We start from the raw sequence: 26,562 nt of genomic DNA, 5'->3' as shown, positions 1-26,562 counted from the left end.
CATCAACCGTGGGTATGTATGGTATAATCCATAACTTCAAGGGAGTGATGAGCTCTGTAACCACAAGTTGACCTCCAATGAGTACATTGCTTGCTTGAGTTTAGATGGTGCACGAATAGATGTGACTTTTGGTATCTGTAAAGAGTTGCTAATATGGCATTTTTCAATGTTTGCTTCAATTAGAAACACTAATCACAAATGTGTCTTTGAATAACTTTCATGTGAATTGACAAAGACAAGCACCTATGTGACACCAATGTAAATAATGTGATAAGATTATTTAATATAGGATGGAACTTCAACAACCTTGAACATAAACATTGTAGATTGAACTCAAATCCAATAGCAAACTTGAAACCAAAACAAGGCAATATACAAATCTAAGTAAAGAACAAAAACGTTTTGCAACTGCATATCACAGTTGTCATGCTGTCATGGAAGTCCAGATCACACAACAATATTTGTAAAAGGAAGGGACTGAAATCCAAAGCTTATTTCAACAATTAATGGGAATCAAAGTTGTTTCAATTTTTTCCTTGAAGCTGCAAGGTAAATGTCTTCAAGGACAGAAGAACTTCCTTCAACCTATTCTTGGTTTCTTCATCAATCAAGTCACCATCACTGTTAAACTTTGAAGGAGGCTGGAATGCATTTAGGAAGAACTCAGGTTTGTTGATGAAATGAAGATCAAGGAAAACTCCAATTTGGCGGAGATGATATTGTGATCTTCCACCACCAAAGCCTCCTCCAGCACTTAATATAGCAGCAGGTTTACCAGCCCAAACATTTGGTGCTCTAGACGCCCAGTCAATTGCATTCTTTAGTGGAGCTTCAACATATCAAAAGAAAGAACTTTAGCAAAAAGAAGCTTAGACACGTACTATAAAGTATTGACATCTATGGATATTATGTAAAACTATATTCTAATCATTGTACACTTGGTGCAATAAAGCAATGCATAAAAAGTGTGTACAATTATAACAACTTGAGAAAATTAGAAAGGAGAAGAGTGTGTACAATTGATGTGTGGAAGAAATAAAAACAAATGGGAAAGAGAAGCATTGCCAAGAAAGATATCGGGCACATGTAAGATCGACATTGCGTTTTAGGCTACACTGTTAGAAGCTAAATCAACGCAGAAATGAACAACCAACCTTATGTGACTTCAAAAAGTTTGGTTTTGGACAAAAGCCATGCATTTGTATAAAGAAAATTGACAATTTAGGAACTTAGAAACTCAACATAAATTATCTTTAGAAATTATAAAAAAGGAATTCTTGGTAAGAATTAGTTATACACACAAATGTAAGCAGATGCAAGGGGATATAAATGAGGGCAAAAGAAGGCATCATCATTGCATAAAATAGATTTCTATGAGACAGACATTCACAATAAGAGCTTAGGAATAACTACTTTCAGAATTTTTTTCAGAAACCAGAGATGCTACACACTAAAAAACCATATTTGCTAAGAGAAGTAACCTTGAATACATTTAGATTAAGTATACTAATCAATACAATGGTAGGTAAGACTAGGAGTATTTGTAAGCAAGGTTGCACGTTTGTGACCGAAAGTTCACATATTTGAGGATAGAAAATAGACTCTCTTCAAAGAATACAAGGTAAAACTGCACACAATAGACTTTAGCCCCTATCCTCAAATCATTTAAACAAACTAAGCTCTATTCATTATATTATCTTTTCCCCATCCAACACAAAAAAGAAGAGGAGTTCAACTGAGTCTTTGTTCTGCCGTTTCATGCTATAACTTTTCCTTTAAATGGAAGGAATAAAGTAAAAAAAGGGTGCATAGCATGTTTTCTTACATGACATACTGCAACGATTTTTAATTATGTATTTTTGGAAATATATAATTAAAATTTAAAATTATTTCTTTTATCTCTCCTCTTTGTCTGTCAACAACTTTAATATTTTAAGAGTAAATATTCTTTTTAGTCCTCAGCAAATTTTACGAGACCTGTTTTAGTCCCTAGCAAATCAAAAGGCCCATCATGGTCTCTAAGAAATTCAAAATGGACCAATTTAGTTGAAATTATGGTCCCTCACAAATTCAAAAAAAATCCATATTAGTCCCTAAAAGAACTAAAATAGATCCATTTTGAATTTTTTAGGGTCCACAATGGACTTTTTTATTTATTAGAGACTAAAACGGGAATCGTAAATTTTGCTGAGGACCAAAAAGAGTATTTAGTCTTATTTTAATTTTATACTCCATGAATACATAATTAAAACATGATTGCAGGACCAACAACTCGTTTTTATAACATTGACAAACTGATTTTCTAAAAGAAATTAAGAAACAGAACACTTTGATTGGCCCCACAAGTTGTTCTCAAAGGTTTCAACATAGGCTAATTATTCACAGAGGGATGATATTTTGACTACCAAAAATTTCCACTACCACCTTACTACCTATCTAATCACCATTGGATTAACATTTTTTCTCTCTTCAAAAACTTTTTAACATTCTCTCTCTTTGATCCAATGGTGATTTGATAGGTAGTAAGGTGGTAGTTGACACTTTTGATAATCAAAATATCCTCCCTTTTATTTACTCTTATTTACATGTTTCTACCAAAAAAAGCAAAAGACAAAAAAAAGACGGGACCCCACAAAATGTTAAAGGTTAGTACCTGCGACAGAATAATTATATTCAGGGGAAGCAAAGAGAATGCTATCAGCACCAAGAATCTTTTGGCGAAAGGCTTCAATTTCAGGTGGGTAAGTCCCGTTCTTCTCAAGATCAGTGTTTAACAACGGTAGAGTCGAAATCTGAACGTGTTCAATTTGAATGCCTTCAATAGCTCCTTTACTTAGCTCAATAGCTACATAGCAAACGCATAAAAGTCAAAGACCAAAACAAAAACAAAAAAGAAAAAAGAAAAATAGAGAGATTGAGAGTGTGTTGTATGAACCAGAACGGATGAGGCTTGTGTTGTAAGAGCCTTTTCGAAGGGAACCAGAAAGTGCTGCCACTTTAATCACCGGCGATGCCATTGCTGCCATTTCTCTTGTTTCTCTGTGTGTTTGTTTGTGAATGGTAATATTCAAATTCAATTGTGAATTAGTGTTCTTGTCTCGGAACATGGGCAAGGGTGGCTATATTTATAGTCTTATGATGATTGTGTGCTGGCAAATTCGTACTAACCAATTGGATTCAAGTTTGGGGGCATTTTAAAATTCGTTGGCTGCTTTAGGTGGTGATGATGCTGTGTGTTACGTAATGGTGACAACCTGACTAAGGCAAACAACTTCCATTTAGGTTGTCTTCGTGAATTAAATGATATTTTTTAATAGAATTATTATTCATTATAATAGGTATACCAATATAATAATTACTAAGGTTCGTTTGTTCTGCTGTGTGGATGTAGATAAGTTATTTAAGTGCAAAATGACATTGTTTTGAGACGGATATCAAGGTAATTTGTAATTAAATTTATTTCAGAATTATAATAATTTTTCTCATTATAATTTTATAACCCAAAACGATATCGTTTTGAGATTGAATCTAGATAAATTATAGAAACATTAAATCCAATTACCAAGGAAGTTTATAGTTACATTTTTTTCCTTATAATTTTTTAATACCACTTTATTATTGTTAGATTAAAATCAAATTAATAATTTTTACTTGATGTTATTTGTAACCGTTGATTTAATTGTGATTCAACAAGAAAATAATTATAAGTATAACGATTTGGTCATATTCTTCATATAATAGTATGATTTGAAATTCTTTATTTTAAAGTTTAAAATAAATAGGATATGTTTAAATAAATAAATTTAAAGCAAAGTCCATTAAAGCTATGAATGCAATCAATGTGTTAATTATAAACAAGTTGTGTGAAAAGTTTCATTAATTATGGTGTATTCGATGAAACAACCTGTTATGGACCCATATAAGAGGCTCACAACATGTAAAGCCTAATAATGAACAATAAAAAGAGAAAACTAATACAATATAAGGAAAATATCAACCTTATATATTAATTTTAGTACAACAACAATGAACCTGGACATGGGCTTTCAAAGGAGGCACCAAAGATCCAGAATTTCAATACGCACAAGTAAATCCTATAAATAAAAGGTAAAGCCTACAGGTATGGACACTTACTCTATCTTTACTGTTATGCTGCCACAGTACACACACATAACCCCTTTGGCTAAAGCCGTTATTATTTGTGCACAGTGATCTACTACACTCAAATATATCTAATCTATAGATATTTGAAAGAGCATCTAGATCCAAAATTAATCCAGTAGTCTCTTGACTACATCCAAAATCAATTAGTCTTCTTTTGTGTCCTAAGGACAGAGATGTCTAGTCAAGAGACTAGTGGATTGATTTTGGATCTGTTCTGCTTGAGGCAGAGATGTCCAACCGGAGGTTAGATAGTTGATATTGGATTTAGTGCTTTCTCTCTAGATACCTATGAATTAGGCATCTTAGGGGCAGCGAATCACTACACACTAAGCGACGGCCTTAGCCAAAGGGGCGGTGTGTGTGCGCTGTGTGATTGCATAAAATAGGGTTGAAAGAGATCAGTCATATATGTGGTCTTCAGCTCCTATTTATAGTGCTTACCTTTGGGCTTGTATCATTTGGGCCTTCTATGAATATTGGCCTCACTCAGGTCCATAACAGTTTTCCCCCAGCCCGGTAGACTGAGTACTCAGGGTGCTAGGATGTCCGAGTTATATTCTCCGACGTACATGCTTTACTCCGGATATGGGCCTATCCCGGCCTTGCCACTACCTCTGCTTTAATTTAAGCTTTCGGTTTGACTTGAGGAGATGGACGGGGTTCCTCGGGTTACCCCAGATATAAGCTCTATCCGAGATGCACCACCTGAGGCGTGCAGTAAGGCTTCCTCTTTCGAGAAACAATTCCTTCTTCCTGAGAAACGATTATCCTTCGACGTAATTTCTGAGAAACGATTCTCCTCCCACGTAATGATGATTACTTTCCACGTGGGCCTCCTCAACAAATGCGACATGTGCCACTACTCCTTCCACGCCGTTTTACCTTAATTCCTACTAAAAAAATGTCCTTCAACTGTCTTGTCTACTATCAAATTACTTTCATGCCCTTGCCCTTTTGGCTTCGCGGGTCTTTACCTATTCAACTTCAGTTTTCCCAGCAACTTCGATATTTGATTCTCATTTTCCCATTTTTGCATTATTCTCATCGAAGCAAGTTCCCTTTCACTCACCATCTTTATCATTTCTCCAGGCTTCACTTCTTCAGGTGCGTCTACTGGCATTCTCTTGATTTCTGCTTCTGCTTGCTTACTTTCTTCCAATGCTATTTCCTGCTTGATATTTCTTGATATGCTTTAAACTTGTCGCGTGTGCTATTCTGTCATGATGAGTTTGGTACTATTACACTTGCACCTTTAGTATGCCATCTGATTATTCTTCATTCATTTACACTTCATTATTTATGTGAAACCTCCTTGCTATTTATTTATCTTCCACCATATCTTAGCTTGAAAATTTCTTCTGATATGGATGAGAGGAACATCACTATTCGAGGGAGACCTACTTGCCCTCGCGTCTTTGGTCGTAGCGATGAATTTGCTGCCAAGGAAGAAAAAAGGTATGTAGAGGAAGAGGAAAGGTTTATCCGAAACCTGCCTCCTGGTCCGAGGTTCTGGTTGTTTGGTAGACCTCGAACCGAGGAGGAGACTCAAGCCGCCTTATTAGGAGGTTATTGAGGCGGTGGAAGCAGGTGGCATCCTCATCCCGCCCCTCAATCCGAGGGCGAAACCGAGGTCTCCGCCGTAACTTAGGGATTTTACCAAGACGTCTTGTTCATAATCTGGGTCCAACCTCCTTTCCTTCACGTTCGACCCCCACTCCAACTTATAACCCTGCTCCTCCTTCCACTTCTCATCAAAACATGTCAATTTACTGAAATAACAAGAGTTTAGAGCCTTGCTTCAATTGTGTTTACCTTAGTGCTCAATTTGTTGAGAAGGGGAATGATTTCATGGCCGACTTAGTATTAGGCAGTTGTTCACACCATCTCGGCTCATCTACCCCTACCTCTTTGGTTGAATCAGATGACTCGTCAAGCTCTTTTCATAATAGTTTGTTTAGTTCAGGTACGTATCTTCTTTGCTACGTACTTTTCCTGCTTTTTAATCCTCCCACTTTGTTGTTCTAGGTATTTATGGAGTCCCCTTCTGTAGAGTTAAATGTGGAGATTGCTTCTTCCAGCCAAGGAAACGAAGCTGAGGTGAGCCCAGCCGAAAAAGGGTCTACCCCTGTTAGCAGCGATCTCCAAAAGCGATTTCCATGGGTTACAGAAGAGGTTTTGAGTTTTAGGTACAATATGACCACTGAAGAGGTATCCGGGCTTCCAATAGGAAACCCAATTGGGTTCAGCACCTTTACCCCTGCAGATGATGAGCCTATTTGCTCAGGCCGGAATCCTGAAAAACCACATTCTTTCTTCTTCTGTCGTGACCTAGTAACATAAATGAAATTTAGTTTGCCTTTTCTCCCGTTCAAGATACAGCTCTTGAACTATCTTTTTCTCACACCAACCCAAATCCATCCCAATGGTTGGGCCTACATTGTTGCCTTTGAGCAATTGTGTGCATCTCTGTCTCTGCCTTGCACAATTCCCTCTTTTCTCTATTTCTTTAACATCTATACCCCTCGCACTGGTTCAAAGCCTCCAAAGTTCAAGGGGTGGACTAGCATTCGAGGTCGTGCCAGTAAACCTTCTAGGAAGTTATTTTCCGTGTATAGTGATTCTTTCAAAGTGATAGCCGAAGTCGGCGAGAAACCGTGGTTTGTTGGTGATGATGAAGAAGGAAAATTTCCCCTGTATTGGTCTCAAGAGCATCATCTCCGTAAATCGGCTGACTTCAAGATGAGGTTGTCAAAGGAAGACAAGGTTAATGTTAAGGCTTTACTGGACCATGTGGGCTCCAAAGGTCACCTGAGTGTAGCCTCTCTAGTAGCTAGATCACAATCCGGCTTGGATCGAACTAGTATGCCCATGTCATTTTTTCTTTGATGCATTTGACATTTCGTTTTCATTATTTTGACCCTGCTTATTTACTTTCAGGTTCCAGCATGAATTTCGACATGGAAGAGGAGGAGCCAGACTACATATTGTCCTTGAAAGGTCCGTCTGCTGCCCAACTCCCTCCAACTTCCAAAAGACAAAGGACGGCTAGCCCTTCTGCAGCCACAACCTCTGACCCAACATCCAATCCCGGCATATCAATACTGGATCTCACCAATGACTTTCAAAACCTGGAGTCCAATGCTAACCCGGCCTCCCCCATCTCCGGTGGCGGTGGAAACACTAGTGCCGTGGTATCCGTTCCCCGGGGGACTTCGATCTCGACAGCCCTTCCAGCTGGACTTAGGAGGGGTGCTCTGTGGGAAACCGGGGTAGCCACCGAATTCTGAGGTGTCACTCGCCCCCCGGCTGCATTTTTTGGAACTGGGATTATCTCCCACGCCGGATGGAAGAACTTCAAAAAGCTGAGCTGTATGCTTTCAAGGCGGCATCATTGCTGAAGCCATACTCTCTATTGCTAGATAAACACTTCGAAATTATCGCTGAAAGGGACGCACTCTGGGTTAACCATCACAAGGCAATCCAAGACAACAAGAACTTAGCGATCACTGCTGCCGAGTTGAAATCCTCTTTGGAACAATCACAAGCGGATCTAAAGTTTGTGTCTAACTCATTTAATCTAACTGCCGACAAGGAGAGTATTGTCAACTATTTCAAGGGACAGTTAACTGCGCTAACTGATGGGACGTAAATTCGTTCCCATCTAAGCCCATTTTGATGGCAAAATACCATACGTTCCCTCATCTGATGAGCAACTTCAACATGAAAATCACTTGTTTTACACATTTGTGACAAAAACACAGTGGGGCAACGAATGGTAACGTATTCCTTTAAAATATATTAAAAGAGGAACGGACTGAGACGCATTTAATGCACCTGCTCCATTCATTTAATGCTTCTGTACACTTTGCAGGTAACGTAGAGTTAAAGACTTCTAAAAAGCAAGGCGGTGCACCAACTAAGCAGCTGGAAACGTGAAGAGCAGAGAATCAAGAGTTCTCATTGGCTGAAAACAGAAGCAAAACACGGGAAAGTCTGCAAACAAGGGCTAATCATCACCAAATCCTGTTCCATTCAACAATTCACGCAAGCTTCACACTCTGCTGCCACAGTCCCGTCCCCTCATTCAAGCAACTAGCTCCAAGGGAATTACAGTCTTGCCACTCCTCTTCCAGCTATAAATAGGATCACCCTCACACAAAAACATCATCGAATCTTGGAGGGTTTGCAGTCCGAAAGGAAGAGATCATTTAGTAGTAGTTAGTAACTTAGTTTAATTTTAAGTTGTAACTGTAGTTAAGTGACAACCCCTTTTCTCTTCTCTGTAAACAACCATCAAGACTCCTCACGAGCAAATACCCATCTTTCTCCATTTTCTATTTCTTTTTGTAAAATGTCTTTTAAATTAATATAAGTGTTTTTCTCTTCGTTCCAATCGTTATCTCTTGACTGAATCTCGGGTCTATGTGATCTCAGTTGAGAATAATTATGTTTAAACTATCAGCCATGAGCTGAACTATCTGTGGAACAGGTAAACTGTGAAACTCTTAAAGAATTGTTTTCAAAACTCTTGACCGAAGCTTTTTGTATTTCTTTGGCTAAGTAAGTTATATTCATTATGCGCCAATGGAAATTGGGTACATACTGAGAAAGGAACTTCCATAAGGAAGGGATTTCAGACAGCTTAGCCATTGGGGGAAGGTAGATGTCATGGCAAAAACGCTACTGGTCACCTTAGGAATAAGGGGCCAACTCGTCCATTTTAAGGTTCTGAACTAAGTACCTGTTGGAGTCAAGGGAGCCATAGGAATATGAAAACTTGTGAGCCATCTAGACTATGAGCTGAGGAATCAGAGTTGGCAGACAAAGAAACTGAGACAAAGCCAAAAGGTGTTAAGTCTTGAGCAGAGAAAACAACCTCTTTAAGAGTGAAGCAGTGAATCCGTTCCTTATGTTAAACTGTTTTAACCACCACCCTGTTGTCTCTTGATTATAGTTATTTCTGTTTTAGTAGTTTTATTTTATTTTATTTAGTACTTATAAAAACTCCAATGATTGTTATCTCACCTTCTTCTAAACAGGAAGCATCACATACATAATGCAGCGAGCAACTGTTTGTCATCAAATTGAACCTACTGTTCCTGAGGAACGTTGTCAAGACAGTAGGGAACGTTTGACCAGACAGTTCATTTACTAACTTTTCTTCTCATTTTCACTCTTTATAAACAGTGATAAAACAATAATTAGCACTCTATCCTCGTGTGAACGATAATTTGGGCATTAATACTCCCTTTATTACTTGATGCGTGCACTTGCGCACTTGGGTTGGAACTAAGGGACGAATCTATGTTCTGTAAGAACAGAGGAACGTCCCCTATCAGAACTTATATTTTTCCACCATCAGCAAACCACTCAACAAGTTTTTGGCGCCGTTGCTGGGGACAGAAACACTAACTGTTGTTCTTATCATTGTTTTCTAACACATATACTGTATAGCTGACTTTACTTTTATATTTTTTTCTCTTTATCACTGAATCTGCTGTATATACCCTGTGCTATTGGTTTATGAGTGAAGAGTTTGAAACAGACTCTAACCACTCCATTGAAGTACCTGAGTTTCTCTTTGATCCTGAGCCAGAACGTACACTTCATAGGAGAAGAAGAAGGAACCTCAGGGAAGGATTTCCTGAAAACATGGCTGATCACAATAATAACAATGAAGAGGTTCCCCCTGAACAGAACTTCAGAACTTTGGCTGCTCCTTTCAGGAACAAACCAGATAGGGGAGTAATCCTTCCCCCTGTAGCACCAAATTTTGAACTAAAACCTATCATGTTCCACATGATTAGGGAAGCATGGGTCTTCAATGGAATCCCTGCAGAAGATCCTTACACACACCTCACAACATTCCAAGATATTTGTGATAATTTTAAAGCTGAGGGTGTAACAGAGGAGAGCATGAGAATGAGGTTGTTCCCTCACTCCTTGGGCTTAAAAGCTAAAATATGGATGAAAACTCCCACCCCTGGATCAATCCACACATGGGAAGAACTCTCTAACAAGTTCATAGAGAGGTTCATCCCAATGTCTCGACAAGGTAATGTTAGAGCTGAAATCTCTAACTTCAGAATATTTTATGGAGAAAATCTCTATGAAGCATGGGAGAGATACAAGGACATCATAAGAAAATGTCCAAACCATGGGGTAGAGAGTTGGGGAGTGTTAAAATCTTTCTATAAAGGACTTGACCATACTTCTCAATCTCACCTAGATTTTGCTGCAGGAGGATATTTCTTTACAAGAACACTTGAATCAAGATACAAAATCATAGAAGGGACTGCTGAAAGATGTCTCCAATGTCCAATAGACAGAGTGAGCCCAGTGAGGAAGCCAGACCATACTTCTCAATCTCACCTAGATTTTGCTGCAGGAGGATATTTCTTTACAAGAACACTTGAATCAAGATACAAAATCATAGAAGGGACTGCTGAAAGATGTCTCCAATGTCCAATAGACAGAGTGAGCCCAGTGAGGAAGCCAGGCATGCTAGAACTAGATAAACAAACAGCCATGGAAGCCCAGCTGGCATCACTCATGAATGAAGTGAAGAACCTAAGAGCTGACCAAGCAACACCAAGGATGGAAGTCTTACAACTCACAGCAACTGAAAAAAAACAATGCTCAGCCTGTGGTGACCTTCATGACTCAACAGACTGCCCATCCACTGCATTGGTGTGTTATGCAGAAAATTTTGGCAATAGGAACTTCACCAGAGACAATCAACAAGCAGGACGAAATACACATTCAAGCCCTGGAGGAACTGTCATTAAGGATCAGAACCACAACACCCAATGGAGGCCACCCAATAACCAGAGACCATTCAACAAAATCAGCAGCAACATCAGCAAGGTAGCAGCAGTGGAACGTTTGAACAAAGAATAAACAACTATGTTCCGTTCCACAGAGATGACCAACGCATCAACACCCTGGAAAATTATGTCAAGGAATATGTCACCAGGAATGATGCAGTGGTCAGGAATATTGAGTCCCATATGGGGAAGATTGCTGCCAACCTTCATACCAGAACACCAGGATCACTACCAGGGGACACTGAGGTCCCCTCAACCATTTCTGAAACCCCTTGAGAGGTAAGTACCATGTCTAGCTAAAGACATTAAACTAAGAGCTGACTGGGAGGCAACCCATTAGATACATTTTGCTCTCTGAGAAAGAGCAAAGTTTTGGGGTGGTTATCCATAACCACATAGCTCCCAAAAAGGAGGGAACGTCTGATGTTCCTCTCCAAAAAGTCCAAATAAAGTACGTTCCGTTCCAGGAACGTAGTTTTGGGGTGGTCCCTGACCACACAATCCTATAAATAAAATAAAAATAATATATATATATATATATATATATATATATAATTATATGTTTTGTTACATGTTCATTTAGATTTATTAAATAATAGGTGATAGGTTAGTACGTTCCTTTTTCCTTATTTAGTACTCACTTGTTGCATGTTTTCTTATTATTATATTTCAGTTAGTTATTTATTTATTAGTTAGGAAAAGACAAAGGGAACGTTCCCTGGGTTAGGAGATAAGAGTGACTGGGACACCTGTCCCTGCTGAGTCACTTAAAAAGATACGCAGCCATATCTAATTTGCATTCATTGCAAATCTTGGAAACGCGCGCAGAAAAAGCAACCGTCTCCTCAACCATTAAGACAACTGCACCCTTTCCTTTTCCCTCTCTCCCACGTCCTGACCTAAACCGTTCCATCTTCTCACACTCATCCCATCAGTAACTGGTCACCTACTGCTGACCACTCGTTCTGTAACGTCCCCATTCCACTACCTCTTCAACCTCCTCTCCTTAACCTCCACGTCCCAGAAACCTTTCATTTTCTCCCCCACAGTCTATTTAAACTCGGTCTCTGATTTCTTCAAGTTCTACTACTTCCATTCAACTCAGAACCCTTTTATCCCTCCTGCATTTGTGCCCTAACTCCCTTTCTGAACAAAATGACTAAGCTTTCATTTAAAGTGACCCCTGTAGCCAACCGCGGCGAAGAACCAGAGCTCACTGAACCCACCATCATTCTGTACCCAGAAAGGAACATTTCTCTGCATCAGGACAAAGTGGTTCTGCCTCCATTTGTGAAGAAATCACTGGACAAACTTCGGTGGTTGCTTTTCGCCACTGATGACCGTGAGTTGAACTTGAACTGGGTGGGAGAATTCCTATACCAGACGAGGAGGCTGCCCGAAGAGGAGGCACCTGATGTGGTCACAGTGAGGGGAAAACAAGTATCATTTTCCCCCGCTGATGTCCAGGAAGTACTCCACCTTCCCTCCGTCACCAACTGTCCATACCAGGAGTATTTGGATAGTAGGGAGGTGTACAAATTTCAGAAGGATCTGAAGCAGACAGTAGCCCTGGACAATCCCAACTACTACAAAGGGTCCCTCTGCAAGGGGAGCATGAAGGACATAGCCAGGTTCTGGGCACTGTTTGCCAACTCCAACATCACCCCCACCTCTCATGAAGCCTCTGCTAGCTGGGGACTTCAAGTTCAAATTTATTGCATCATTAAGCACATCCCTTTTGATGCAGTAACCCTCATCTACAACAGCTTGCAGAGGGACATAAGGAAGACTAAGGTCTTCCTCCCCTGCCTCATCACCAAACTCTGCAGGAGAGCTGGTGTAGAGGAACACCCAGATGACACCACGAAGGTGGCATCTATCCTTGATGCTAAGACCTGGAACGGTCTTAAAAGCACCTACATTGACACCACCCAACCTATTCCTGCCAATCTCAGACGTTCCCCCACCAGAGATAGTGAGGAGGAAACACCTGTGGCCTCACTGAAGAAGACCACCAAGACCACTCCTACAAAATCCTCCTCCTCTGGCCACGTTCCGGCCAGAAGAACCATCCCTCCTCCTACCAAGGTGAAGAAGGATGCCCCTGTTGCTACTGATGGCAAACAGGGCAAGAAGAAATCTCCTGCCAAACCTCCCCCAAGAAAGGGGGAACGTTCAAGTCAGAGGATAAAGAGGGTCCTCAACAGCAATAGGCCAGAGGGAGCATCCTCTGCAAAGCCTATCACCCTCTCTGACAAGGAGGAGGAGAGTGAAGACAATGAGCCTTTGGCAAAAAGGCTGAAGGCTGGCAGAATGTCAGCACCAAAACCAGCTGCAAAGGAGACGTCCCCAAGCAGCTCAGACTCTACATTTTCTGACATTCCATCCCCACCACCTGCTCACTCTCCACCACAACAAATCACCCCACAACCCTCTCCTAGGCAACAACAAGGAGAGGGACAGAAAGACAAAGAAGCAGCATCTGCTGCAGAGACATCAGTGGCTGAGCAAGAGGCTCAGCCACAGAAGAAAAATGACAAAGGAAAGGGGATTCTCATAGAACCCCCTAAGAAGAAAGCAAAGACAACAGGCCCCAGGCAGATCAATCTGGGAGGTCCTCTGTCATTTCCTGTCATCCGTCCCGATACATCTGGGGACGAAGCTCTTGCCAGAGCTTTGGCAGAAGAAGAAGGGATGGCAATTCCTCCACTAATGGAGGAACAAGCTGTGACCATGCCCTCATCATCCAAACCACCAGTGGATGAACCCAGCACAACACCCGTTGTGCCTTCTGCTTTTGGCAATAGCCAGCAGAAGAAGCAACCTACTTCCTCCCCTACTGCAGCAATCCCCATCACAGCTAGAAGAAAATCACAAATTGGGATTGCTGAAATCTTTGAAATGCTGGGGGAGAAATTAGAAAAATGGTTGCCAGCCAAGAAGTCTGTTCCCCAACTTGACATGACAAGCACCAATGCAGAGCTGCAGGCTCTAAGGGACGGACTGGCACAGCTCTCCTCTGCCTTCAACACCTTTCAGGAACAGCAGAAAGAGGAGAGAGAACAACAGCTCAGCACCATAAAAGCAGCCATCAAGGAAGCCAGTGCTGCATCCTATGAATCAACACTCCAAGCAGTCCAAGGAGAAATTGCTAAAGCAGCTAACTCCCTAATCCTTTCCAACTCTCTGCGCAACCACACAACAGAGCTCTTACTCAACAGGCTCGTCTCCAAACAAGCTGAAGAACGTAAGGAAACCAAAGAAGCCGTCAGGGCCTTTGGAACATATCTAGAGAGGAGAATTTATGAGTTGGAATCGAGACTGCTGGATGTTGAAAAACAAGTCATCCATTTTCGCACTGGCAGAACCATGATGAGGTCCACCATCAACTCCCTGGTTGCAATCATCTGCGATCTACTAAAGGATGCTGAAAAATGGCTCCCTGTAAATGCAAGACCTGCTCAGGAGGAGACCATTAACCCAGGAGGAGATTGATGAAGCCAAGGAAGCTGAAGCTGCAAAGAGGAACCCTTGGGACAGGAGACCTCCACAATGAAAAGGAGAAACCCTCCTATTTATCTTAGCTTAGTTGTTTTCAATTCTGTTTTTAATTTAGTTTCTTTCTGTTCCCTTGTAATTAATCTTTTTGAAATAGAAAAGACTTTTTTTGATCAAACTGTTTGGTATATGCATGCATTTCAGTTATAGTATTAAGACTGCCCAATTCTTTTGGATTAACTAACATACATGAAACACAAAGTCACTGACTAATCATGCTTGTTCTTTCTCTGAGTACTTGAAAATAGAAACAGTGCAGGGAATTTAATCCTCAGATTTTTGAACGAAGCTGATCTGTGTGAACTCAAACTAGTAAGGAACGGAAAAATGCCAAACACCTACTTCTGAGAGCGTTTCTGAGGTGTAACCACAATGAAACTTCTCAGCTTGCCTTAATGTTGTAAATACTGCTGAAGACAGATGAATTCTGCTGTCAAGGATCAAAACAGAATCACACACTCACCTCACCTCCATCATACACCATCTGGTCAATCAGAAAGAACCAGGAACGTACTCAACAATGAACAAAAAGGGACAGAAGAAAAACAAAGAAAAAAGGGGAACATCCATTCAAAAGGATTCAAGAAAAACTAGAAAACCTTCCTCCAAAGGGGGAAAAAGGTTCAAGAAAAGGTGTTCCCTCAAAACAGAAAAAGTCTAAGTTCAAAGGCACAAAAGCTAAACGTTCCTTGATCCCACAAATCAGACCACCACTTCTTCCACATTTCCATACACTTACCCATCAAAGAATCCTTGGAACGGAAGACAGCTGTACTTTATAGGAACGCAGCAGAAAGGCAAGTTCTGAAGAATCACATCCAGGAATGGACAGAGCAAACAGCAAACCATGAGTGAAGTGAGACAAAAGATCAGCAACCTTCTCTTATCTGGGGACAGAATCCTCTTACTGTTTACTATGGAGAATAGTTCATTTTCTGAAAAGTTCATGGTTGCTCAATGGCTCAAGTTCCTTTCTGTTATGCTATTCTTTTAAATTGGGCAGACCAATACAATATTTCTCAGTTGTTTGAGGACAACCAACAGTTTAGTTTTGGGGTGTTTGATGGGACGTAAATTCGTTCCCATCTAAGCCCATTTTGATGGCAAAATACCATACGTTTCCCCATCTGATGAGCAACTTCAGCATGAAAATCACTTGTTTCACACATTTGTGACAAAAACACAGTAGGGGAACAGATGGTAACATATTCCTTTAAAATATATTAAAAGGGGAACGAACTGAGACGCATTTAATGCACCTGCTCCATTCATTTAATGCTTCTGTACACTTTGGAGGTAACGTAGAGTTAAAGACTTCTAAAAAGCAAGGCGGTGCACCAACTGAGCAGCTGGAAATGTGAAGAGGAGAGAATCAAGAGTTCTCATTGGCTGAAAACAGAAGCAAAACATGGGAAGGTCTGCAAACAACGGCTAATCATCACCAAATCCTGTTCCATTTAGCAATTCACGCAAGCTTCACACTCTGCTGCCACAGTCTCGTCCCCTCATTCAAGCAACTAGCTCCAAAGGAATTACAGTCTTGCCACTCCTCTTCCAGCTATAAATAGGACCACCCTCACACAAAAACATTATCGAATCCTGGAGGGTTTGCAGTGAGAAAGGAAGAGATCACTTAGTAGTAGTTAGTAACTTAGTTTAATTTTAAGTTGTAACTGTAGTTAAGTGACAACCCCTCTTCTCTTCTCTGTAAACAACCATCAAGACTCCTCACGAGCAAATACCCATCTTTCTCCATTTTCTGTTTCTTTTTGTAAACTATCTTTTAAATTAATATAAGTGTTTTTCTCTTCGTTCCAATCGTTATCTCTTGACTGACTCTCGGGTCTATGTGATCTCAGTTGAGAATAATTATGTTTAAACTATCAGCCATGAGCTGAACTATCTGTGGAACGGGTAAACTGTGAAACTCTTAAAGAACTGTTTTCAAAACTCTTGACCGAAGCTTTTTGTATTTCTTTGGCTAAGTAAGCTATATTCATTGTGCGCTAATGGAAATTGGGTACATACTGAGAAAGGAACTTCCATAAGGAAGGAAATTCAGACAGCTTAGCCATTGGGAGAAGGTAGATGTCATGGCAAAAACGCTACTGGTCACCTTAGGAATAAGGGGCCAACTCGTCCATTTTAAGGTTTTGAACTAAGTAACCTGTTGGAGTCAAGGGAGCCATAGGAATATGGAAACTTGTGAGCCATCTAGACCATGAGCTGAGGAATCAGAGTTGGCAGGCAAAGAAACTGGGACAAAGCCAAAAGGTGTTAAGTCTTGAGCAAAGAAAACAGCCCCTTTAAGAGTGAAGCAGTAAATCTGTTCCTTCTGTTAAGCTATTTTAACCACCACCCTGTTGTCTCTTGATTATAGTTGTTTCTGTTTTAGTAGTTTTATTTTATTTAGTACTTATAAAAAATCCAATGATTATTATCTCACCTTCTTCTAAACAGGAAGGATCACATACATAACGCAGCGAGCAACTGTTTGCCATCAGATTGAACCTACTTTTCCTGAGGAACGTTGTCAAGACAGTAGGGAACGTTTGACCAGACAGTTCATTTACAACTTTTCTTCTCATTTTCACTCTTTATAAACAGTGATAAAACAATAATTAGCACTCTATCCTCGTGGGAACGATAATTTTGGGCATTAATACTCCCTTTATTACTTGATGTGTGCACTTGCACACTTGGATTGGAACTAAGGGATGAATCTGTGTTCTGCAAGAACATAGGAACGTCCCCTATCAGAACTTATATTTTTCCACCATCAGCAAACCACCCAACACAACTCAAGCCCCACAGTAATCGGGGTTGCAATGAAAGAATGCGTAGCCGCGGAATCAAACAAAATATCAACATCAGATCCACCAATGGAAACAGTACCTCTGACAAGGTTCGGAGCTCTATTCGACTGCTGCCGATCAAGAGTGTAAACACGACCAGTGGTAGGTGGCACTGCAAGTGCCGCTGTAGGTGGAAGGGGAACCATCTGTAGTGGAACTGCCTGAACTGCTGCAGCTCTCACCGTCGACGACGGACTATCTCTGGAGTATTGACCCGTCTTGCCACACTGAAAACAGATCAACTAGCCGGTAGCACACGGCCCAACATGAAATTTCCCACATCCCGAACATCTGGGAGTAGGAGGTCTGGCTAAACTCCCCTGAGTAAAAGTCCTCTTGAACTGGCTAGGCGTCTGCCTAGCAGCCAACTGCTTCCCTTTGCCTTTCCTAGCAAACCTCATGTCTTTCTAGGAAGTGGAACTACCAGTTCCCTTAACCTCATCAACCTTGGCCCTCTTGGCCTTGCTCACAATACAGACATCCTCAATGTCCCTAAACTGCTGCACCAGTGTACCAAAGTCTCTAGACACAACACCAGTAATACGATTTGCAATCTCCTCATTAAATCCACTGCGAAACTTAGAGGCCAAGAATGTAGGGGTCGGCATAGTAATCCGAAATGTGCAAACTTGACCAGTTCATTGAACTTAGCCATGTACTCATCAACTGACATCGAGCCCTGCACCAGTCTATCAAACTCTCCTTACTTCCGCTCCTGTGCATCGTATGGGAAGTACCTTCCTAGGAAATAATCCTCAAAGAATGGCCATGTAATCACATGACCCTACATCTCATAGACGTGAGAGGTGTTCGTCCACCACTCATGAGCATCGCCCTCCAGCATGTACGTCGTAAACATCAACTTTTGGGGATCAGTGCACTGCATGACTCTAAAGATCTTATCTAACTCCTGAAGCCATCTAGCAGCAGCAATAGGATCATAAGATCCATCAAAAGAAGGTGGCTTATGCTTGCAGATAGGGTTGGCGGTCAATTGGCTTATCAGTTGGCGGTCAATCGCGTCACGATCCTCAACAGGATCAAGATAGGGTTGCATCATCCCAGTAAGATGACTGGCGCCCTCAGTGTGACTCTGACTATCATCCTAATGACTAGGTGGTGGTGGCGATGGAGGTGGTGGCGGAGGGAACTGACTCTCATTGCGGCCAGCCCTCATCTCCTCCAACATGACCCTCATCATGGTCATGTTCGCCAGCCGGTTTGCCTCAAGAACATCTTTTGTGGCCTTCCGATTCGCCGCTCGAACGGCGTCCATCATCGTCAGGTTAGTCAATCTAGCAGCCTCCTGATCGGCTAGTCTAGCCGCCTGCATCTCAGCTAATGCAGTCAGGACCAAGTCATGTTGACCCTCAGTCGTCTCACGGTTTCTCCTTGGCAGTACCATGACTATGCACAAGTTACACAAAGAATGAGTTGATCAGGCCCACGCAATATGGTCACGCATGCATCATCATAGCAAAATCCAACAGAGAAACACCCAAGACAAGACTCATAGCAAAACATACTAAATTATTGCAATACATACAGGCTTCTCCCTAGAAAGTGCTCTGATACCATAAAATGTAACACCCCGTGTATACCCAGTTTATTATCATATCATCATATTAAGCTGCGCTTAATTAAAAATGCGGAATATACTTTTTCTTTTCAATTATGACGTCATTATTATTAACCAAGTTGATTACTTAATCCTTTTTCAAAACATTGCCTGTATGTAAATTGCAATAAAGCTAAATACACTGAATAACCTCGTGACATAAATGAGTGAGTATTTAAGTCATGGAACTACAACACGTAGTCTGGACCATAATCCTGATACAATTATACAATTCAATACTAAAATAAAACATAGTCAATCAATGTGGCATGGACAACCCCCATGCTTACCAAATAAGGCAACAAAGCCTAATAAAGTCTCAAATCAAACAACATGATAATAAATAAATAACATGTCAGCATCTAAGCATATTATCATAAACAACATATATCTAACTCAGCTCCGGCCTCCTGCCGCCCGAGGTATCTACCCCCGAGTTACCTGAACCTGAAAATGTGCCCCAAACGTGGGGTGAGATCTCTAAATAGAAATCTCATTAAGGCAAGGGGTCTTCAAGGATTTCTCCACCCCAAGCTCACTTACATGTGCAATATATGTTCTAAAAGCAATAAAACAGTATAAGTTCCAAAATCAGTGCAATGCAACAGAATAATCATGTCATGTGTGTCAAATATTCTACTGGCCAGAGAAATGCAGGGTTTACCTACAATCAGTGCAAGACACCACTTGCACCCACCCACAGAATCACCCTATGGTATGTCTCCTACATACACAAGCTTATCGTCTAGGTGGAACAACACATGCATATCATAAGGCACTTGCACAAAACAGCTCAACAGCATTTCAAAATCGATACATGAAAACACATCATGCATATAAATCATTCCCCCATGGGGTATGGTGGAACCAATAATGGCTAAACCGAGGACACGAAAGCTTACCTCGCAAGCTAACTATCCAACACAAGAGTTCAACCAAGCTCAAAGTCCACAAACAGTAGAATCACAATTTGTTTTAGACTAGCAATCATATCAACATTCATCATCTAATAATTCAAGACACAACAACAACGTTTTCTTTTTCGTTTCATGTCTTTAGGCTTTTCACAAAGCCATAAGCCCTTAATCCCATTGATTATGACTTAGATAATTATTACAGAGGTTTAACTTAACCAAACTAGGGTCCACAAACCCCAAATACAGTTCTGTATGCACATAATCAGTCACTGTCTCGAGATTCCCAGAATATCCAGATATTTGTCGGGGCCATATCCGGATATCCATATCCGGATATCTACAACCCCATATCCGGATATCATATCCGGATATTTCGCGACAGAATGCAGTTTCTGCATTTCGCGAGATATCATTCCCAAAGTTCCATTTATAACACATTAGAACGTTAAAGCATACATCTTTAAACCCCTTTAGGTCAGTGATCAAGTTAGTTACTTAAACAACTCAATAAACATGTCAAGATTCCACTTTTAACCAAAGAAACTCATGATCAAAGGTGGTGAAGCTTTCCCAAGGCTCAAAACAAAAAAGAGGGGTGCTCTTGGAGCTCTCTATACAGCCACAAAGTTCTGACTTCCAAGGTACTCGAAAATGGTGATCAAAGGTTGGTTCTTGCACCAAAGATGAGTCCTTTGAAGCTCAAAATGCCATCACAAAGGCCCTCACAACTCAAACCAAAATGTCAACCCCAAGAACCTCACCAACCAGAGACCAAACTCATAAAAGGAAGCACCTCACACTCTCTCAAGTCCAATGCACGCTCACACTAGGAGATTTGGTGAAGAAACCAAGAGGAAAGGTGACCTCTTGGCTCACAAAGTGGAGAGGAAGGGGGGTGGCTGCTCTAAAACTTCAGAATTTCTCACGTAGGGAGGCTAAGTTTCTGGCCTAGGATCATGTGCCAAGCCCTTAAATAGCCTACTTAAGTTTTAATCACATTGTATTAACATTAATAGCTACGCTTAGCATTTAAATCCCAAACTTAGGATTCTGAACCTAGCCATTTTTCTAAGATTTTTCATATTTTTATATTATTTTTCGCAGCACTTTGCCGGTACGCGCTTTTACTTAACCAGTATCATTTCTGACACCAGTTCTCATTGTTTTGACTTCAAACTTGTTATACTAGTCCTATATATTATTCTAGTAATATATACACACTTTTCATAATTTTTCGGGATACTTCATCGGTACGCATTTATATCGTGAGGCAGAACTGGTATCTGCACTTTTCGTCAGAAAAGCGACTTTCAACATTATAACTCACTTACCATAATTATTTAAGCTTTCTCATAATTATTAGGGTCAATTATGGAATCATCTCATTAATCTCGTAATTAAATAATGAAATTCCTAATTTAACGGGCGGATTCTTACACTATACTTTGGTCTGACTGAACTGTTGGATACTTCTCTGGTAAGTTTAGGTCTTACCTGATTTAAGAGGGGATAGTTTTTACAACTGTCAACTCTAGGAATGCATTAGTTAAAAGAAATTATAATATACAAAAATCAAAAATTTCTAGACTTGGTTAAGTCCATGTTCAGTTATTCATCCTTCTCATTATCGTTTTGGGTAGATGCCTAGGAGAAGACAATGAACCTTTTTAACTCGGTTCCATCAAAGTATGTTATAAAGAAACCTATAGAATTATGGAAAGGGTGCAAGCCTAGTTCAAACTATATTCAGATTTTGGGTGCTCCGACACACGTCTTACAACAACAGTTAAATAAGATGGAATTTTGTATGAAAGTGTACATATCTTTTTGCTATGCTACGAGAACCAGGGATTGGATATTATTTAGTCCAAAGGATAAGATGGTCTTAGTGAGCACTTGCGTGACTTTCTTACAAGAGGACTATATGAAAAATTATACGCCCTTCCGTAAGGTTATTCTTGATGAGACTTATCTCAGATCAAGAATTTACAGGATCTCTAGAAACTCCATCCTTTGTTCCCTTGATTGTTCAAAGAAGGAAAAGATACACCTCTAGGTGAACAAACACGGGAACCATTATTGAAAATTCATCATGATAATAAATAAGTGGAACTAGTAGGAATATTGGTTTCACGTATGGAAGAATAATATCAAGGAGTTGTTAACACGTAATAAGTGGATCATCAAGAAATTGAAGATACACCGTTTGTTCCCATAAACTCACTTAGCATAAATCTCACTTTTATGATTTTTCTACAACCGAACATGGTTCAGTCTTTTGGACATTGTGCAAAGTATCCATGCTACGAATCTCTCATCTTTTAGTATGCTATTCTAGACTCAATTACTTTCCAACAAGGTATCACACGTCTCATAAAGTTCTCTCTAGCTCCGGTTATCACCATTTGAAGTTAGACAAGCAAAGCTGCCAGCCAACCCCAAACAGGGACCAAACATACCTCGCTATTTCTGCGATTCTGAACAAACTACTCAACCAATTGCTCTCACATTTTTATAAAGTATACTAGACATCTTAAGCTTTAATTTGACATATCATGAGCCTAATTTGAGTAAGAATTGAGGGCGAAAAAATTTATGAAAAACTGGAACCCGAACAGCCCCCTGTGTAGGGCCCTTTGGGCAGTCTCCACTCAAATGCACCTACAGGTCGGTACACAACTTTAAATACTACCAAATTTTTACACAATATAGCTGACATCTCAAGCTTCAAAGTTATTATAGAAAGTTTCTATTGGACTTGTGTGGAGGGAGACATGCTCTCCCAAAGTCATCCTAAAAACTGTCATTTTAGTATAAATTTTGACGGCACCTCTTTTGTTTATTCAACCTATCCCACTTTATCAAAAGCGTGTTTTAAAGCCTCAAGGGTACCTAATAGACAAGGGTGGCACACAAGGACCAACAACTCCTTGGTGCTCTTACAACCCATAACAATTTACAATATTCTCATCAATTTACAATCCATTACTTAACTTAATCAAAACTTAAACTCATTAAAATCACATTATCCAATTGCATGCATTCTTAATAATAGAGATATAATTCATAACCTAAAATAGGCATATTGCCCTTTCATCACATACATGCTTTACCATATTACACAAGGTCCATAAGCATTATATTACAATTCTCCAAATGGTAAATATAACTACAATGAAATACCTCAAAATACAACATGATATATAATCAACTAGACTTAGCCAAAATGAAGTATGAACAAATATGACATGATACATATCCCAATGCAATATACAATGTTCATCCTCTAAGTCTAGCCTACGCTAAGTGTGGCCTCAAAATGCAAAATGCTCTCCAACTCCATCGGCTCAACCTGTGGACCTCTTGCCCATAGCTCTTGTCCCGCTACAACCACCTGAAATAATGCCCCAAACGCGGTGTGAAATATACGAATATATCTCAGTAACCCAGAGGTTCTAGATATCACTCCGCCTAATGGCTCACTCAGATGTAAATGTACAACAATGAATCATAACAACAAAGGGATATAGCAAGGGATTTAGAGAAGTAGGGATGTATGCAGAGAAAACATACGATGAAGCTGGATTGGTCATAGCCAAAACCACGCAACATCTGGCCTATTGGCCTCGGCATATAGCCTACGGGCTCTCATCCAAGAATGTGTTCCCGGAACATCATTCAAGGCACCCTCCATCCGATACACCCGAGACATTTCTAGAGTGCTCCTCAACGGATAACAGCTCTATGGCCCTAGGCCAACTGAAACTCCCTCACAGACACCTATCCAGTGGAAGTTCGTAACTCCATAAGGCAATTTATCTACTGGCTAGAGATACGGTACATCCTATGTACCCAATATATATACATATGTCTAAGCATGTTATAATCACATCATTGACATACAACCTCCAACCACTATCCCGATGGGGATTAACCCCAGTACCAAGACACTACCTTATTGAAGCTCCCAAGCTAGGTAGCTTCAATGCAAGTTTTACCGTGACCTCGTCCACTCAGAAATGCCTACACAAGGTCATTCTCACGTTCATTAGCATTACATAAAGACCATTCACTTGTTCATTCCAGCATTCATGTAATTGTGACATAAATACTTACCACAATCCTTTTGGTCAAGGACCAAAGGCAATCCACCAAACTCAATCCTCAAAGATCACGTCCGTGGGAGACAACCTACAACGATCACACATAGGATCATCAATTCAATTGTGCATCAAATTGAAATACAACATAATGAACTCACTTCCCACACAAGCACCATTTCGGCCATAAGGCCTAAAATACCTAAACATGTTGTTAATTCTATTTCAACGTTCCTATGGCTTCCTAAACCCATGACAACACCAATTCAAGTCAAAAACATCATTCAATTACAACTCACACAATTTTTCCTAAACTTCCTCTTCGTGGCCGAAAATTCCACTTAGGCATATCCAATGGTTTTGCTTCCAATTCACATGCATCACACAATCACACAACCTATTCAAACTTAGTTCAAACCATCACAACACCAATTACATCAATTTTACATCATCTTTTCTCATTTTTCCCTAAATGGTCGAATCATGCATACCTTGGTTCCAAGGGACATTCAATTCAATTTTCCAATCACACAACAATCTCAATTCACAAAGTCTTGCTCACCAACCACAAAATTTGCCTAAGTTATAATATTTTTTCTCAATAATTTTTATAAGTTCAATCACTGTAAAACATCATTCTAAGACATATTTATCTAATACACATTTTCAATTTGATGTCCCCAACCACATCAGTTCATCCACACATGCTTTAGGTCACCAAATTTAAATCACAAAATTCATCCAATGAAAAGTGTTGAAACTTACCCACAATCAAAGCCTAGGACTCCTCCAAGTAATACCCAAGCAATGGCTTGAGCAACAACTTCAAGAACACTAATTTCCTTCAAAATTTCGTGGGAATAAGTCCAACTTTTCTCTCATAATAGAGAGTTTCAAGGGTTGAGGATAGTATGGTTGTATTTGGATGGATGTTTACTTAAAGTTTCATGTGGCTAAGCAAATAAAACAATGTGGCTAATTATTGCAACGCCACTTTTAGCCACATTTAATCAAAATATAGTAAAGTTTGTTAGCCACATTTTTTAACAATATTTGCCACGTTTGTGGCTAAATAGCACCTTTTTGTAGTGTCTTTTGATACTCTTGAATTTTATTTTTTTTAGACTTTAGTTTTATTTTTATGATTGTACAGTGTATTATTTAACCTTGTAATATTTTTAACTAATCACTTATTTCATTGTACTCATGACTTAGATTCATTGTAGTTACATCGTTTATCTAAGTCAAAACATATTAACTTGAAAATCAAGAGATTAGGGTTCTTAGTCATGGCATACGACCCACATTGTAACAAAATTAAGACAACTTACCCTTGATGCAGATGATTCATCTCCATCTCATTCTTTATTCTTATGAAACAGTAAAACCTTCAAATCGATTGAGCAAAACTAAGGATCATGCAGGTGCAATACAAAAAGCGAGGACTTAATAATGCATGGAAGAACTATTAATTTGTAACGAATTTAACATATCCTAAATTCAACAAAGAAAATTGATATAATTTAATCTTTTGTCATAGCTACTTCCCCCCAATTTTAAGGAGATCATTATGGATTTCTTTTTTCTCTTTTTAATTGAAGTGAGCATGCATACATGCATGTTTCCAACACTATTTTTATTCGTTACTTGGTCAATGAGTAAGTTTCATTCTGAGGAAAATTATTCGACTAAGTTAATATTATTTGAATAGAATATTGTATATATCACATGGAGATATTAACTCGTTTATTGGAATTGTATGTGCACTCAATATTGTATTTATTATTATAAGTCTTTGTATTTTATATACTGTGTCTAGTTGTTTAATAAATTTATTATATTTAATGAAACTGTAGTATCACGGAATTTGTTTTTTGAATGTATTTCAATTTATATATGATACAAAACTAGTTTATTAATAATGATAAACAATCATTTCACTTAACAGCTCAAACTGAAAAGTGACGAGCTTTTAATGATTTTATACAATATCTTTCTAATATATATGTACATTTACGCTGGAGTCCTTTAAGTTTAAAGCGTAAATATTGCACATACTAATTTTTTTGAATTTTGTGCTGACTTAATTTTACTAAAAAGTAAAAAATGATGATGATCGAACTCATAAATCTATAGTCACTTGACTTTGATATTATAATAAATAATCATCTCACCCATTAACCGAGGTTGATAAATGATAGGTGTAAGAACATGCACCGTTAATTAAGGGATTTAATTAATTAATTATGTGAAAATAGGAAATGATTCCATAATTGACCCTAATAATTATTTTGAGGCTTTAATAATTATAGTAAGTGAGTAATAATGCTGAAAGTCGCTTTTCGGAAGAAAAGTGCAGATACCGGTTCTGCTAGTCGGTATGAATGCGTACCGAAAAAGTATCCCGGAAAATTATAATAAGTATATGATAATTACTAGAATGATATGTAGGACTTGTAAAACGAGTTTCAAGTCCAAATAATGAGAACTGGTGCTAGAAACCGGTACTGGCTTTGAAAAGCG

General features: G+C 39.6%; 1 protein-coding gene and 1 non-coding gene across 2 annotated transcripts; both read right to left on the bottom strand.

Moving 5' to 3' along the window:
* Window positions 1-392: 392 nt before the first annotated feature.
* LOC133298527 (NADPH:quinone oxidoreductase-like) lies at window positions 393-3,066 on the bottom strand. Its single transcript, XM_061497829.1, has 3 exons — window positions 2,936-3,066; window positions 2,654-2,845; window positions 393-829 (listed from the first exon to the last, which is right to left on the bottom strand). The coding sequence occupies exons 1-3, from the start codon at window positions 3,024-3,026 to the stop codon at window positions 525-527; spliced, it is 588 nt and encodes a 195-aa protein (XP_061353813.1). The 5' UTR covers window positions 3,027-3,066; the 3' UTR covers window positions 393-524.
* A 7,155-nt stretch (window positions 3,067-10,221) lies between these two features.
* LOC133298528 (small nucleolar RNA R71) lies at window positions 10,222-10,328 on the bottom strand. The gene has a single exon (XR_009749815.1). It is a non-coding gene; the product is annotated as a small nucleolar RNA R71 (small nucleolar RNA).
* Between the last annotated feature and the right edge of the window lie 16,234 nt (window positions 10,329-26,562).

The sequence above is a fragment of the Gastrolobium bilobum genome, unplaced genomic scaffold (genome assembly GCF_033153095.1).
Source record: "Gastrolobium bilobum isolate Gb01-03AN ecotype WA unplaced genomic scaffold, APGP_CSIRO_Gbil_v1 utg871, whole genome shotgun sequence".
Lineage (NCBI taxonomy): Eukaryota > Viridiplantae > Streptophyta > Magnoliopsida > Fabales > Fabaceae > Gastrolobium > Gastrolobium bilobum.
This window is presented reverse-complemented; position numbering and strand designations above follow the sequence as displayed.